Source organism: Canis lupus, chromosome 20 (genome assembly GCF_003254725.2).
Source record: "Canis lupus dingo isolate Sandy chromosome 20, ASM325472v2, whole genome shotgun sequence".
Taxonomy (NCBI): Eukaryota; Metazoa; Chordata; class Mammalia; order Carnivora; family Canidae; genus Canis; species Canis lupus.
This window is the reverse complement of record NC_064262.1, coordinates 22,676,158-22,693,192: the sequence shown is the minus strand read 5'-3', so window position 1 is coordinate 22,693,192 and position 17,035 is coordinate 22,676,158. Positions and strand designations below refer to the sequence as shown.

At 38.8% G+C, this 17,035-nt stretch overlaps 1 protein-coding gene across 6 annotated transcripts in view; it reads right to left on the bottom strand.

Annotated features, from left to right (window-relative positions):
• The window catches only part of FRMD4B (FERM domain containing 4B), a 321,458-nt gene that overhangs the window by 83,098 nt on the left and 221,325 nt on the right, over positions 1–17,035 (bottom strand). For all 6 annotated transcript variants that reach the window (XM_049097558.1, XM_049097557.1, XM_049097560.1 and 3 more), the window contains one exon: positions 14,742–14,826. In XM_049097558.1, the coding sequence (XP_048953515.1) occupies positions 14,742–14,826 (85 nt within the window). The remainder of the gene's footprint in view (positions 1–14,741; positions 14,827–17,035) is intronic.

Here is a 17,035-nt window from a genome sequence, read left to right as displayed (position 1 = left end):
GCCAAGGCCATGAGCCAAAGGTGCCTGGTAGCAGCAGTGGGGGCTGCTAAGTGTTTTTTTTTTATTTTTAAAGATTTTATTTATTTATTCATGGTAGACAGAGAGAGAGAGAGAGAGAGAGAGAGAGGCAGACAAGGCAGAGACAAGGCAGAGGGAGAAGCAGGCTCCATGCAGGGAGCCCAATGCAGGACTCGATCCCAAGACTCCAGGATCACATCCTGGGCCAAAGGCAGGCACTAAACTGCTGAGCCACCCAGGGATCCCCTGGGGAAGTGCTAAGTCTTGTCGATTTCACTTTCTAAAATGCCTCAACCCTGCCATCCAATTGTTCATTCTTTAATCATTCACCCGCTCACTTATTTGTCCATTTAACAACCTTTTATGTAAGATAGAGGTTCTAGAGATTCCGATATAAAGAAAACCTGGCCACTATCCCTGATGTGTGAATTTATATTTAATGAAATAAAAATGTGTAATGACAAAATATCTCTGGACTCCTTCCCCATGCTGCACACTTACTCTCCAAACATAAGAACATGAAGAAAATAGGAAGAAAAGTGGACCGGATAAGGTTAAAGCAGCCTAAACATACATAAAATGTTGAAAGTCTAAAAAATGTAAAATATAGGCAGCTAGTGATCTCAACCAAGGAAAATCTATGCTCAAAAGAAAGAAATATTGCAAAACAATACAATGAATGGTCCAGGGTTGGGCATATGAATCAATTGTTTTTTTTTTTGTATTTTTCTGCATTTTCTAAATTTTCTACAACAGGCAAGTATTATATTTACAATTGGAAGAAAACCCATTCTGGCAGTTGTCTTTAAGAGTAGAGCTTTTGCATTTCTAGATAAAGCAATTAGGAATTTTCAACTTCCATTAGATTTGCCCAGTGAAAAGATGACTGAGTGTTTTTCTAATGGAGGGAAAGCGATGAGCAAAATATTTTTATTCTCTTCACACAGCTTTAAAGAGGTAAAGTTCAGTGAATACACTGATTGCTTTTATCTTTATTTTTGTGATTTAAAATAATTTGAGCATCTTGTTAAAAACATTATAAAAGCATTACTTAGGAAGCAAAAGTTCCATAATCTCAGAGATAATAGAAATTTAGGCTATGACATATTTTTTCCATTTTCTCCTATGAGTTCATTTTATATACATAAAAGTAAATAATAAAGTTAACAATCACAGTATATTTATGGTTCTATAACTTGATTCTTTTTAAACGTGACAATGTAGTTTGGGCACATTTCCATGTCAGTCCAGCAGGGCTATTCTACTCTATTTTTTCTCTAATATTTTATTTATTTATTCATGAGAGACACAGAGAGACAGAGAGGCAGAGACACAGGCAGAGGGAGAAGCAGGCTCCATGCAGGGAGCTCGAAGTGAGACTCGATCCCAGGACTCCAGGATCACAACCTGACCTGAAGGTAGATGCTCAACCACTGAGCTACCCAGGTACCCAGGCTATTCTACTCTTGATGGCCACACAGTATCCTATCACATGAATGATTTGTCCTTTATTTAACTAATCCCTGTTAATTTAGGCAGTTTCCAGTTTCCTACTACTAGAAACAATTATTTAAGATCTTTTTGTATTTATCTTTTCATATTTCAGTAACATCTTCCATGGGATAATTCCTAAAGTTGGTGGACAGCTGGGTGAAAAGATATGTTCTTACTTTTAATGGACATGGCTAGACTGCCTTCAAAAACCACATGGGCTATTAAGAGAGCTCTGGCGCCTCCAGATTCACACACTTAAATGCTAACGGCATTAAGATTCTAAGACCATTATGCAATATGCTCTATCACTCTAAGTGGGTTAAGAATGTGTTTTAGGGATGCTAAGCTGAGGCTCTTGTCAAGTCTGCTAATGAAAGGGCACATCTAATAAGGTCTCAGTCAAGAAATGGGGTAAGAGGGAGGATAAGAATAAACATGACTGGATAGTCTTGCAATAACTAATTTTTAATAGGATTACTAATGGTTGGCTCTTTTGTGTTTCTACATTTATTCGAGGTACAAAGAGATGAGAGCTTTTTAGAAAAGAAAAAGTTGCACTGTGAAATCTGTTCAAGGCATTACTGAGCCAATTCCTGTTCCTTTTTGGTATGGTATCTACTCCTGCTCAGCCTGGAGAAGAGGAAGTATTAACTGGCTTACTACCCAAGTCAACATTTCTTGACTGACTCCAGAGATGTTTTGTTTAAAGAATCAGAATAGACCAGGATAAAATCTGGATTTTATCCTGTGGTCAGATCTAACGTAGGCTAATCCCGGGAAGCTTACAGTTGTCACTTTCTGCTTTATTACTTAATGGTATAGTATATATCCACAATGGCATTTTCACAAGTGTGGTCAGCAGTCCATTCATAAATATTGCTTGAAAGAAAAATTTCATAGGCAAGTAAGTTTGGACAATATTGGGTTAAACAAAATCACAAGTTTATGTATTGAAGAACTTCTTGAAGTCTTGAACATGTTTGAAGAATGTGGTGAATTTCCACTGAAGTGGTCTAATATTCAAAGTTTCTTAAACTCTTTTTGGTAAGAAAATAGCTTATGATCATGAGATAGATTCTTGAGCTGTAGATTTCTTTCCTTTTTTTTTAAGATTCATTTATATATTTGAGGGAGAGAGAATATGTGTGTGGGGAGAGGCAGAGAGAGTCTTAAGCAGACTCTATGTTGAGCACGGAGCCGAATACAGGGCTTGATTTCACCACTGAGCTCACCACCTGAGCTGAAACCAAGAGTCCGATGTTTAACTGATGGTACCACCCAGGCACTGGGAGCTGTAGATTTCAAGTACAGTATTTGTGTGTGTGTGCATGAGATTACAAACTTCTGATTCTCTTTGTGAGATTTCTTGAGTTGCAGAGTTAGGAAAATGTCTCACATTGCTTTTTATATTATTATGAATGAGTAATAAGATGCATCAAGGAATTCTGGGTATGTTCAGTCTTACCATAGTTCCTGGCATCTTTCAGAAATATTATGTCCTAGAAAGTATCATCATATATATTGCCTTTAAAGTAAACCAACACACATCTACACACAAATGTACAGATGAAAGGATCCTTTAGGACAGGCCATGGGAAGGTTCTAGTGCTAGAATACTGATAATGCAGCACTCATCAGAAATGCTGGCCCTTGAAGCATGTGGGTGGCTCAGTCGGTTAAGCATCTACCTTTGGTTCAGTTCATGATCTCAGGGTCATGGATGGGTTGGAGCCCCGTGTCAGGCTCCCTGCTCAGCGAGAAGGCTGCTTCTCCTTCTCCCTCTGTGTTCTCAATCTCTCTCAAACAAATAAAATCTTAACAAACAGAAAGAAAGAAAGAAAGAAAGAAAGAAAGAAAGAAAGAAAGAAAGAAAGAAAGAAAGAAGAAAATAAAAAATAAAAAAATAAAAAATAAAATACTGGCCCTTAATAGGAATGCAATAAATTTTTACTGACTAAATGAATGAAGGAAGGAATGAAAGGCAAATACTATGGTTTCTGGAGCTAGGCTGCCTAGTGATTACTCCGCTGCTAATGAGCAATTTAATTATGGGCAAATTATTTAACTTACTTATGTTTCCATATCCTCATTTGTCAAAGCAATAAATAACAGTATCAGTTGTTGAGAAGATTAAATGCACTCCTAAATGAAAAAAATCAATGCCTGCTGCTTGGGGAACTCTCAGGGAAGTCGAGCTGCCATCCTTGTCCTCACCCCAGTGCATGATCTCCACTGCAGAGCACCTCCTCAATCCCACTTGCTTTGCCTTTTCCTGCCTTTCCTTCGTCATAAAAATTTTACACATAGCAAGAGACAAGGTGGCCAATACTCTTAATTTTCTAAGCAGGTCTTCAAATCACTGATTTTAAAAAAGGGGTCCTGGTGATAAATGTGGATTGATTATACGAAAGTCAGATGTGGTCCAAAAGGCCACACACATCTACAGTCCCGTTTCTTGCACTGAGGCTTCTACTAGCAGGCCACAGGCTGCCCAAGGTGGACCACTGCCCACACATTGAGCGCCAGGCTTCCCCAGTATCAGTTTCGGCATTTCCACATCATCGCCACCTGGCACAGGTGCTTGTTTTTGCAAAGGCAAGGTGTGCCCCTCTGCATTCTCACCAAGGAAGCCAAACAGGTTCAAGAGCCCTCACCTGATGGACAACTCAGACAACAGCACTCTCCAGGGGAACACTTGACCCACATGGGGGCTGTTTGTCACTTTCTGGTAGGTTCTGTTCCTACATGAGTGCTCAGGTGCTTCAGAAAGGATAAGGGTGGGCAGCCTGGGTGGCCCAGCGGTTTAGTGCCGCCTTCAGCCCAGGGCGTGATCCTGGGGACCTGGATCAAGTCCCACGTCAGGCTCCCTGCATGGAGCCTGCTTCTCCCTCTGCCAGTGTTTCTGCTTGTCTCTCTGTGTGTCATGAATAAATAAAATCTTAAAAAAAAAAAAAAAAAGAAAGGATAAGGGTGTTTTGTCCCCCAGCCCAACTTGTGGAAGCCACTTGGCTCCTGGTATCTGGAGGTGCCTATACCACCATGGGCTAAGAGCATTAGCATGTACAACACAGTTTGGAATAAGAGAAAGGAGCTTCAACTTCAGATGACACTGATACGCCTCCGCCATGGGGAGAGGATAGACAACCCTCACCCATCCAGCAGCAGTAATATGTAGTTGTTAAAGTCCTAGATTCTGGCATCACACTGTTTGGGATGAATGTTAGCTCCTCTACTTATTAGCTATGTGACCCTCTGTAGGTTAGTTTACCTCTCTACCTCAGTAGTCCCACCTGTAAAATGGGGGCAATAATAAAGGTCTGGAGTGAGAACTAAATGAATGAATATACACGGTAAGCACCTAGAAAATTATATGTATTCAATACTTATTATGGGCGGTGACCTGCCCCCCCTGTAACAATAGCCCCCAACCTCTAAGTTATGGAGGACACTTTTATTTCCCTGGAGCCATGATCAAACAAAAGCTAAGACAAACGAGAGGGGCTTTAATGGACCATAATGTCTTGTTGGGATAATTTTCCTAGGATACTTTTCCCACCTACTCACTCTGTGATGTTAAGCAAATGACTAAACCTGCCTGTACCTCTGCTCTTTTATTTTATTTATTTATTTTTGCTCTTTTATTTCCAAAGATTTTATTTATTTATTTGACAGAGAGAGAGACAGACAGACAGACAGAGAGAAAGCACACAAACAGGGGGAAGGGTAGAGGCAGAGGCAGAAGCAGATCACCCTTGAACAGGGAGCCCGACTTGGGGCTCTATCTCAGGACCCTGGGATCATGACCTGAGCCGAAGGCAGACACTTAGTCGACTGAGCACTGAGGTGCCCCTATTCTTTTATTTCTAAAAGAAGATCACACATTTTCTTCTTCGTGGGCTATAGTGAGAATCAAATGCAGGGAAATGTGTACCACTTAGCCTAGTACTGGCACACACACACAAATGTGCAGAAAAGGCTCTGCAGATGTTTCTTTCACTCCTATAGTCTCAGAGCAGGAAAACAATTTCATACCTTCCTCTCCTCTCTTATTCTTAAGGTGAAATGGCTTTTCTGCTTTAACTGCTAGGAAAAAAGAGGAGAAATGAAACAGTGGTCTCTGGACCTTGATTCGTATGTTTCAAAGCCAGGTTCAACTCATATTTAAATATTCTGCATTGCTTAACACACAGAAAACCCAGCAGTTCTTCAACTAAAGTGCTCAGGAAAATCACCAAAGAACCTTGGTGAAAAGGTTGATTTCCATCTCTCTTTTCAATTCTGATTCCGTGGTCTGGAGAGGGGCAAAAAGGCAAGAGCTTGTTCATTAAAATGCTCATTAAAAATGAGCATTTGTTGTAAATCTGATAAAAGTAGTCAAAGGTCAGTCACACAATAAAAAATGCTGCCCAGATCATTTTAGAATGGAAAAAAAATGGCTCAGCAACGCAAGGAAAAAAATCACAAACTCCTCAGAGCATTTCCAGTTACAAACAGCCTCAAACGGTGCTGGCAGGGAGCAGGACACAAGAAGTAACTGCTAAATAAATATTCTCTTATGTACTTAGTTCTAGCCATGGTTGACTTTGGCCTATATACCAATGGCTTCATAATTGAAGTCTACCAGAACTAGTTTTCTGTAAGATTAATATTGGTATTTAATTGATACTAAAATAAAGAGAGCAAAGTCCAATAGGTTTTAACTTTTTAAAATAAAATATTAGATTATACATTAAATTTTCTCCCTTATGGAATCATTTTTACTCATTTTTTGCTGAAAATTATCATTAGAGTTACCATAGCACTGCTAAGTGATATTCAGTAATACTTGGAAAATGAAATTTTTTAGCATTTTGGATGTTTAATTTCTCAGTAAGTTTTATAAACATTTCATAGTTAATGCTAGTCAAATGATACAACAGACAGCTGTTTGTTTATCTCTTGACTTCTTGGGATTCAAGCTTTCATCATCGACAACATCCATTCATTTATTGACTTAGTCTACAACAATTCATTGAATGCCCAATCATTACCACACTGTGTACCTGGGGTTTTGCTTTGAAATAAAAATGAAAAATTTCTGTCCTTTTTTTCAGAATCTCCCAGGATATCCAAACTCAAAAGTGAGGCCCAATATTTCTTTCAACACAAAGCTACCAATGGCTTCTTCACTATACAATATGGACAATGATATTTACAAAACGACTGGGAACCACCCAGTGCTTCAAATGACATACTCACAGAGGTGATTTTTTTAATAAAGATTTTATTTATTTATTTATTTATTTATTTATTTATTTATTCATTCATTCATTCATTCATTCATTAATTCATTTATTCATGACAGAGAGAGAGGCAGAGACACAGGCAGAGGGAGAGGGAGAGAAGCAGGCTCCATGCAGGGAGCCCGACATGGAACTCGATCCCCAGTCTCCAGGATCACACCCTGGGCCCAAGGCGGTGCCAAACTGCTGGGCCACCAGGGCTGCCCCAGAGGTGATTTTTTAAAATATAAATCCACATTTACATAGCTATGCAGAGCTTCAGTGACCGTATGAAACTTTATCACAAGTCCTATTTCTTACTAACCAAGCATGCAAAGAGATACTGTGGCTTTGTCAGTATTTACAAATAAGAGCTCCCTTTTCCTTGCCGGTATGTTTCTGTCCTCAGTGGAAGGAAGGAGCCGGCAGACGGGGACAACTGTTTGGTGGGGAGAAAGAAGTGTGGGTAGTTGATAATTAGAGGTGCTGGACATATCACTGGTGGGAAGAATGTCCTCGGCATGATATGGAAGGAAGCCCCGTTCACTCTCATATCCAGCGTTGAGCCCTGAATTAACAGCAGCTATCATCACAGCAGTGACTGACTTGTGCCAATCAGTAACCCACCTACGTGTGTTCTATAGACGAGACTATGTTCTCATAAAACTTATTTACTCCTGTGTCTGTGATTCAGATGATATTTCTTATGTGCGATGTTCTTAAATTATATGTCTTAAGAAATTACTTGAAAGCTGCTTTACCACACGGCTACTTGATCCTGTTATCTTATCATTTCCCAGATACTATAACATCTCTTGGGATTGTTACTAGCCATCTGCGTACTGCTTAGACAGAAAATATTCAACTCTAAATTCTTACAACTGAATTTTAAAAAATTATTGAAATAATATTCTTAGGTCATAGTGCCTAACTCCTATATTTTTGTAAAAGTTCTGAATTCTTTGACAAGTCATGAAACACTCCTACTTAGAGAAGATATCTCAAAAACTGACATTCATAAGATGGAGTAGAAGTTAAAAGAACTCTACTTTTCAGTACTTCCTCAAGACCAACAGAATTTAGCCTACAAAGCTACTAGAGAAATATGAGTTAAAATTTGCATTTTATCTTTCTTTACATAACAACCGAGCAAAGAAACAATCAAGGAAACTGTTTCATTGGACCATGGCCAGCTAGGTAGTAGAAAATATAACAAAGGGTAATTGTATTTCTCCACATAGGAGATGACCAACGGTGGTTTATGAAATATTTTCTCCTGACTCAGTAAATGCTACATTTGCTATATAGGTATCTACTTATCAGTCAACTCTTGGAGTTCTTAAGGAAGCTTAAGTCTCAATAAAGAGAGGCTATAATAAAGTCTTTGGTGCTGAAGAATTTCACTTTTCCCATAGAATTAACCAAAAACTCTGATTTGAATACTTCTGCTTCTAGCCAAGATGGATTAACAGGGACTGGATTTACCTTCTCATCTGAAAAAAACCTGAGAAATGAGCCAATCAATATGAAACAAAGTTTTCAAAACACTGAATAAAAAAAAATACTGAATAAAAGGCAACAAAGGCAACAAAGGGCAGTAAACCCTATGACTGTACCTCCTTACTGCCATGAGAATGTTTCTAGGTTGTGAAGGTGTTACACAGATGAAGCACATTGGACTTTCTGAGTTGAGGAGACATAGCTGAGAGGCTGGGGAGACCAAAATGGATAGAGTTTTCAGAACAGAGTGCCAGAGAAAGGAGAGCTGCACAGAGAGAATCCTGAGATATGTAAAATACTGATTATTGCATGCATGGAAGGAGACTGCCCAAGCCTGGGGAAAGAACTATCCAAGAAGATGAAAGGAAAGAGTACCTGGTCTTCACACAGAGCTGGTTCTCACAGAAATAACTCATAATTCATGAGGCATTGAGTAGAGTACTTAGGGAGGTCTTGCCTCAGTAACAGGGAATAATTTGTTCTAGAGTGAGCACTGCACTAGGCCAGCCTAACAAATAATAAAACTAAGACTTAAGAAAAGTCAAAATGCATCTAAGTAATTAAATTTTATTCCAAAACAAGTGTCAAGAATATTTATAGGAATATAAAAATATACAGCAGGCAAAAAAGTTAAATTAAACAATGTTCAGCATTTATTCAAATATTATCAGGCATGCAAAACAGACAGGAAAACATGACCTATAATAAGGAGAAAAATGAATCAGTTAACACCTATCAGAACTGACATAGATATTAGAATAAGTAGAGAAAGGCTTTGAAAAAATTGTTGTAACTGTTTGAATTGTATGTTCAAAAAATTAAGTAGCCACATACAAGATATAAAAAAGATCCAAATCAAACTTGTAAAGATAAAATATCAATAGACTCGATGAGACCAATGGCAGATTAGATTGCAAAAGAAAAGATATAAATTGAATACAGAGTAATAGAAACTATCCAAAATAAAGCATACACACAAAAGTAACTAAATAAGAGCATCATTGGGCTGTGGGATAATTTGAGATTGCTCAGTATATGTGTAATTAGAGTTTGGAAAGGAGGCATGGGTGGGAACAGGAAAAAATATTTGAAGAAAAAATGGCTGAGCTATTTCCAAAATTGATGAAAACTAAAAGCTCACAAACTCAAGATGCTCAATAAACACCAAAAACAAGAACCATGAAGAAAAACTATACCATAATACCTCATAATAAAAAGGGCTGATAAAAAGAAAATCTTAAAAAGCAGACAGAAGTATCAAATGTTTATACAAAACCAACAATGTCATGTGCATCTATAACATATCAAAAAGTGAAATGTATGGAACTGATAGCATAAAGGCTGATGGGGGGGGAGAGGTAAATATATTATTGTAAGATTCTTGTGTTACATGTGAAATTATCTTATGTCACTTGAAGGTAGATGTAATAAGTTAAAGATGTATGCTTTATGGGTGCCTGGGTGACTCAGTCAGTTAAGCTTCAGACTCTTGATTTCAGCTCAGGTCATGATTTCAGGGTCGTGGGACCAAGCACCTTGTTGGGCTCTGCCCTCAGCAAGGAGTCTGCTCGAGATTCTTTCTTCCCCTCTGCCTTTGCCCTTCCCCCCCCCCGACTCACTTTCTCTCTCAAATAATAAATAAATAAATCTTTAAAAAAAAGATGTATACTATAAACCCTAAAGCAACAATGAAAATAACAAAACAGAGAGTTATAGCAAATAATCCAACAAAAGGGTAAAATGGAATCATACAATACACAATAAACCCAAAAGCAGGCAGGGAAAGGAAAAAAATAACAGATGGGACAAACAGAAAACAAATAGGAAGATGACAGACTTAAACTTAACCATGTCAAAAATCATACTACATGTAAATAGTATATATAACCAGTTAAGATACAGAGATCGCCAAAATGCATTAAAAAATCAAGATGACAACATAGTGTTGTCTACAAAAAATGCACTTCAAATATACAGATACAAGTAGTTTAAAAGGATGAGAAAAGATTTACCATGATAACACAAATAATAGAAGAAACCCGAAGTGATTACATTAATATCAAACAAAGCAGACTTCAGAAAAGAGAATATTACCAGGATAAAGAGGATCATTTTATAATGATAATCAAGAGGGCATAGCAATTTTAAATGTTTATGCCCTAATAACAGAACTTTGAAATGCATGAAACAAAACTGATATGTTAATTAGGTGAACTTGCAAAAAGAAACAGAAACATCCATAGTAATAGCCACAGATTTCAATACTCCTCTGTCAATAACTGATATAAGAAGTAGAGAGACAATCAGCAAAATACAGTAGACTTCAACAACATTACCAACCAAGTCAACCTAATTAAAACTATGGTATATTCTGGGTCATGAAACAAGTCTCAATAAATTAAAAAGGATTTAATTCATACAAAGTGTGTTCTCTGACTACAGTGGGATGTCTGCTTTTCTCTCTCTCTCCCCCCCAAACCCTGCTTTGCTCTCTCTCTCTCTCTAAGAAATAAATAAAATCTTTAAAAAAAATGGCTAAGATGGAATGCCTGGGTGGCTCAGTAGTTGAGCATCTGCCTTTGGCTCAGGTCCTGATCCCGGGGTCCTGGGATCGAGTCCCACAACTGGCTCCCCATAGGAAGCATGTTTCTCCCTCTGCCTGTGTTTCTGCCTCTCTCTGTGTTATCTCTCATGAATAAATATTTTTTCTAAAGATTTTATTTATTTGTGAGAGACACACACACAGAGAGGCAGAGACACAGGCAGAGGGAGAAACAGGCTCCATGCAAGGAGCCTGACGCAGGACCTGATCCCGGGCCCCCAGGATCAAGCCCTGGGCTGAAGGCGGCACTAAGCCACTGAGCCATCCGGGCTGCCCTCTCATGAATAAATAAATAAAATCTTTAAAACAAAGCAGAAATCTTGATTCCTTCTAAAAAAAATGGCTAAGATATTTCCAAACTGATTAAACTATAAGCTCAAAGTCCAAGATCCTCAATAAACATTAATCACAAGAACCATAAAGAAAGTTAAACTAATATACCTCATAATCAAAAGCAATGATAAAATTCACAGAACACTCTACCCAGTGACAGCAGAATACACATTCTTCTCAAGTGTACACGGATCATTTGTCAAGATGGGACATATTCTGGGTCATAAAACAAGTCTCAATAAATTTAAAAAGATTTAACTCCTCTGACCACAGTGGGGTTATATTAGAAATAAATAACAGAAAGATCTCTAAAAATCCCCAAATATTTGGAAACCAAACTGCACTATTCTAAAGGACAATCACTGAATTGATTCACTGAAGATATATAAAAGAGGAATTTGGAAATATTTTGAAGTAAATAAAAATGAAAACACAACATATCAGAATTTGTGGGATACTACAACATATCAGAATTTGTGGGATACTATAACAAATAGATAACAATTTCTTAGGGAGAAACTGTATATACTAAATGCCTGTATTTGAAAAGAGCATCCTTAAACAGTGATCTTAGTTTCTATCTTAAGGAACTAGAATAAGAAGAACCAATGAAACCCAAAGAAAAGGGAAAAAAGTAAATAATAAAGATAAAAGATAAAGATAATAAAGATCATAGCAGAAGTCAGTGAAGTAGAAACCAGAAAAACAACAAAGTCACTGAAACCAAAAACTGGTTCTTTAGAAGCTCAAGAGTGATCAACTTCTAAGCAGACTGATTAGAAAAAAAAGAGAAAGCCACCAAATATTAATATCAGGATCAAAAGAGGTAACAGCTCTATAGACTACATTAGGAGGGTGGTGAGGAAATATTTTAAACAACTACATCTATAAATTTGACAACTAATAAAAAAGCAGGCAGACTAGAAAGGAAGTAAAACTATCTTTATTAGTGGATGCCACGAACACCCATAAAAAAAACCTGATGGAATCTACAAAAAAAGCTACCAAAAATGATAAGTGAGTTTAGGAATGTTGCAGGATTCAAGAGCAATATACAAAAATCAATCGTATTACTATATACTAGAATTAAACGCTCAGAAATTGAAATAAAGATTCCATTCATAAAGATGCCATTTACAATTGTATCAAATAATATAAATATGGAAGAGTTAGGGACAAATCTGACAAAAGACCTGTATGCTAAAATCTATAAACTGCTGAGAAAAACAAAAACGAAAACAAAAACAAAAACAAAAAAACACCGCTGAGAGAAATTAAAGATGACCGAAGTAAATGGAGATGTATACCCTGTGTCATGGGTCTGCCAACTCCGTATTGCTAGGTTGTCAATTCTACATTGGCCTATAGAATCAGTGCAATCCTAATGAAAATCTCATCAGGTTTTTTTTGTTGTTGTTGTTGCTCTGTTTCTTTTTTTTTAATTGATAAGTTGATTCTAAAATTTATATGGAAATGCAAAAAACAAAATAATTACAAAACGTTGAAAAAGAAAAATGCTACAGTTTGTTCTGATTTCAAGACACATTCTAAAGCTATAGTAATCAAAACAGTATGTTATTGACAAAAAAGGTTGACAAATAGATCAATGAAACAAAATACAGGGTCCAGAAATAAACTCATGCATATATGGACAACTGATTTTTGAAAACCACTTTGGAAAACAGTGTAACAGTACCTTAAAAAGTTAAGCTACCATAAGATCTGGCCATTCTGCTCCTACGTATTTACCCAAGAAAAAAGAGAGTATGTGTATATGCAATGACTTGTACATGAATGTTCATTGTGTTTTTACTTGTAAAAGTCCGCAAATTGGCACAACCCAAATGTCCGTTAACAAGTGAATGGATCATTTTGTAACATACATGTGTATCAGATCATCCTATTATACTCCTTAAATTTACAGAGTGTAATATGTTAATTGTATCTCAGTAAAGCTAGGAAAAAAACCCACGGGAGAATTGAAAAACAATTTAAGGTACATCCATACAATGGAATATTTCAGCAATAAAAAGGAATGGGCCATTGATACACATAACAACACAGATGAATCTCAAAATAATCATACTCATTGAAAGAAGACAAAATGATGGGGCTCTTGAGTGGCTCAGTTGGTTAAGCATCTGCCTTCAGCTCAGGTCATGATTTCAGGGGTCCTGGGATTGAACCCCGCATCGGGCTCCCTACTTATGAGGGAGTCTGTTTTCCCTCTCCCGTTGCCCCTTCCCCCACCACTTGCTCTCTCTCTCTCTCTCTCTCAAATAAATAAATAAAATCTTAAAAAAAAAAAAAAGAAAGAAGACACATTATCTATTGTATGATTCCATCTATATACAACTCTAGAAAATGTGAATTGCTCCTTTGTGAGAAAAAGCAGATGTGTAGTTGCTGGGCATATTCACTACCTTGATTTTGGCGATCATTTCATGGGTACCTTGATTTTGGTGATCATTTCATGGCTAAGATATGTTAAAACTTATAAGACTGTACACTTCAAATATGTATAGTCACTTATTTCTCAATATAGTTGTTTTTTAAAAAATCCAACAAAAACTCTGCTCCGTCTGAGTCTTCTATCAATTAAAACTGTGGGTGTGTGCAGTAAGCCACCCTTAACATTTTGGGGGCCTAGGGGAAATGTACCCGTGTAGGCTCCCTAACCCATATAGAGCCTGTCCCCTTGTCTTTCTAGGCCAGGCACCCTGGTCACCTCTCAGATTTAGGGTGATGTATCTGGACAGCAAGGGACCCCATTGGCCTTGGAAGTGGGCATGGGCTCTGCGATCCTGAATGCTGAGACTGTAACCTAGAATGGAGAAGTTTGGTCTAGATGTGCATATATGGGTTCACAGACTCCCTGTTCTGGCCAAGGGTGTGGTTTGAGGAGGTCAGAGTGGGGGCCTTGAAAGCAATCATTGTCTGCAAGGAGGTAAGATCAAAATTGAGAATGCTTTATTGCAATTTGACATCCAGGCATGGGATCATTTTTCTGGCAATTCATGTTAACTGAATTTTACAAAAGCAATGTGTCCTTCATAGATTGGATACAAATAAAAAACAATAAAACAAAAAACTAGTCCCTCACCACAGATAACTGAGACATGGCTTTAAAACACATGGCTCCGAGCAGAGACCCCTAAATAAGATTGGTTTTGAATTATGGAAATCTTATTTAATAGAGTATGCAAAATTTCCAGCATGACTTTTCTGAGGTTTCAATCACAATCTGATGGATCCATCTTTGTGTATTTCTGGATTATTCTGTGTGGAGTATTAGGGGCATTTAAGGTAGTGGTAATTGTCTCTGAGCATGAGTCCCCTGCAGATGGCTGTCTTTCACAGTCAGAATTTGAGAAGAGCTGCCTTTTGTGTAAATTTTAATTTTTTTTTTAATGGCAGGGTAGGAAATATCAGTAGAAAAGATTATGGCTATTTTCTTTGAACACGAAAATATAGGCAACACCATTTCTCTATTCTGGAATCATTCACTGAACATAACAAGTGGGGTACATTACCTTGTGTACGCAGGACTTTGCATTCAGGAAAAACAGCTCCACGGTGGTTTTATCCTTTAAAAACGATATGCTCTCAATGTAAAACCTGAAAAATAATACAGAAGTTTGTTTCTTCAGATTTCTTTCCCTCACTCAGCATGATGTCATGTCCTCATCTAGCGTCCCCAAAAGCAGAGGGGATTTTGAGGAACTAGGAAATGGTTGTGCTTTTTTTGCCTTTTATAACAAATAGATAACACATAGGTATGGCTACAGGTATGTACATATATGTGCCTATGGACATAGGCGTATATGCGGATAAAATCTCTTAACAGACAGTATTTGTGTGTTGGATGGTGAATTCAACAGAAATCCAAAATGGTACCCAACTGCAAACCCAGCTTTATCTGTGTTGATCATTCTTTGACACATGTTCTGGGAGCTCGTTATACCTCGGACAGCTTCAAAACAAAGCCCCGGTGAGCTTTGAGGGTTGAAAGTAGAAGTCGCCTGAGTAAGAACTACATAATGGAACCCTGAGGTCTGCTCTGGTTTTCCAAGTTGAAGTGGGTTGTGAGGTCCCCAAGCCCACCTTGCCCCCCTCTACCAGGCAAATTTCAATCGCACACTGCTCCTTCCCTGGCATCCTTCCAAGCCAGGATTTTCTCTTGGCTGGAAGCCAAGCCCTTAGGAGCACTTAACCTTGGACTTTTTTTCATGTAAATCAGAGTATTTGAGGCCTCCCTCCACTTCCTTTTCTGGGCTTTTGCTCTTTCTGTTTGTGAGGCCACCCATGGCAGGTTCCTGCTCTAAGGAGAGTTCTGACAGCCCCATGTAAGGAGTGGAGGAGAGTCCTTCACAACTGTCTGTTTTTGAACCCCTGTAATGATGAGGCTGGCCTGTGAACGCTGGGCTCTGGGTGGGTGAGTGGGCCAGCCCACGCACAGAAGTTTTTCTTAAGTGTTAGAGCCTTCCTTGATGAATAATGCATGAAGAGACCTAATGCCCCAAGACAGCACACAGCTCAGCTCAGGTCCTGGAAGAGAAACCTGCTCTCTGATTGGTGAGAGTTAAGATCAACCAGGGCTCATGTGGCTGGGGAGCCTGACCTTAGCTCTGCACCATTATGACAGGCGTTGGGCGTTTGTTCTCCCTTCCCCCCCAACGACGACAGAAAGTTGGATAAATAAAAGAAACTGAAAAGGGCTGCGGATAATTTTATCACAGAGATGGCAAAGCCATTTGAAGAATTCCACCTCTAATGTTGAATCATCAAGGGGAGTTCCAGAAAGAGATGGAGTCCTCTATATATTTCCTTACAAGGGTTTATTTCAGAAGTGAGATTCATGAAGATCGATGATGATGATGATCTACTTTATGACAAAGGAAAGTAAAGGACTCACACAGGGAGGGAAATGTGGGGCTGGCAGGGAACAGGCTCTAGAATCAGAAAGATGGAGATAGGGAGTCCCCTCCTCCATCACTTATTAGCTGTGTGGCCTTGGGCAAGTTCATCGGCTTTGTGCCTCTTCTAAAATGAGTGTCGGGATCCCTGGGTGGCGCAGCGGTTTAGCGCCTGCCTTTGGCCCAGGGCACGATCCTGGAGACCCGGGATCGAATCCCACGTCAGGCTCCCGGTGCATGGAGCCTGCTTCTCCCTCTGCCTGTGTCTCTGCCTCTCTCTCTCTCTCTGTGTGACTATCATAAATAAATGAAAAAAAAAAAATTAAAAAAAAAATAAAAAAAATAAAATGAGTGTCATGACTGCACTTATCTCAAGGTTTGGGGGGATTGTGAAAGGACGAAAGGAGATAATATGTGGAAAGCACTCACTAAATATTAAGCTGTTAATAAAAACCCATTCTCTGGAATGTAATGCTGTGTGGCCCAGGGGAAGCAGCTACAGCTTGTGTCTCAGATCCCAACCCTCCAGCAGCAGTGGCAGCTGGCCCAGGGGCGTCCTTGCTTTGTGGTCCTCAGTGCAGTGACTCGTTGGCTTCTGCCCTGCCAGCTCCTACTGCTGGCTTGCCCTTCTTCTTCCGACTGGTGGCTTCTGTTTAGGGCCTCCATCTGCCTCGACTGTGTCTCACTCCCTCCGAGGGGTCATACGTGCTTTGTCCACTCCTTAGCTCATATAAGGAGTCTCTCTGGGTTGAGCACTCTTCCTTCCAGGCCAGCTAACTCAATGGCTGCATCCTGAAGGACCTTCTAGTTAACTAGGTGGTGGTGGTGGCATTTGCCTGCTTTCTTTGCTCCTACAAGTGCTTTTATCCCTGTCAACTGAGGTAACAGGAGCAGGTTTCTGGCTGGCAGCC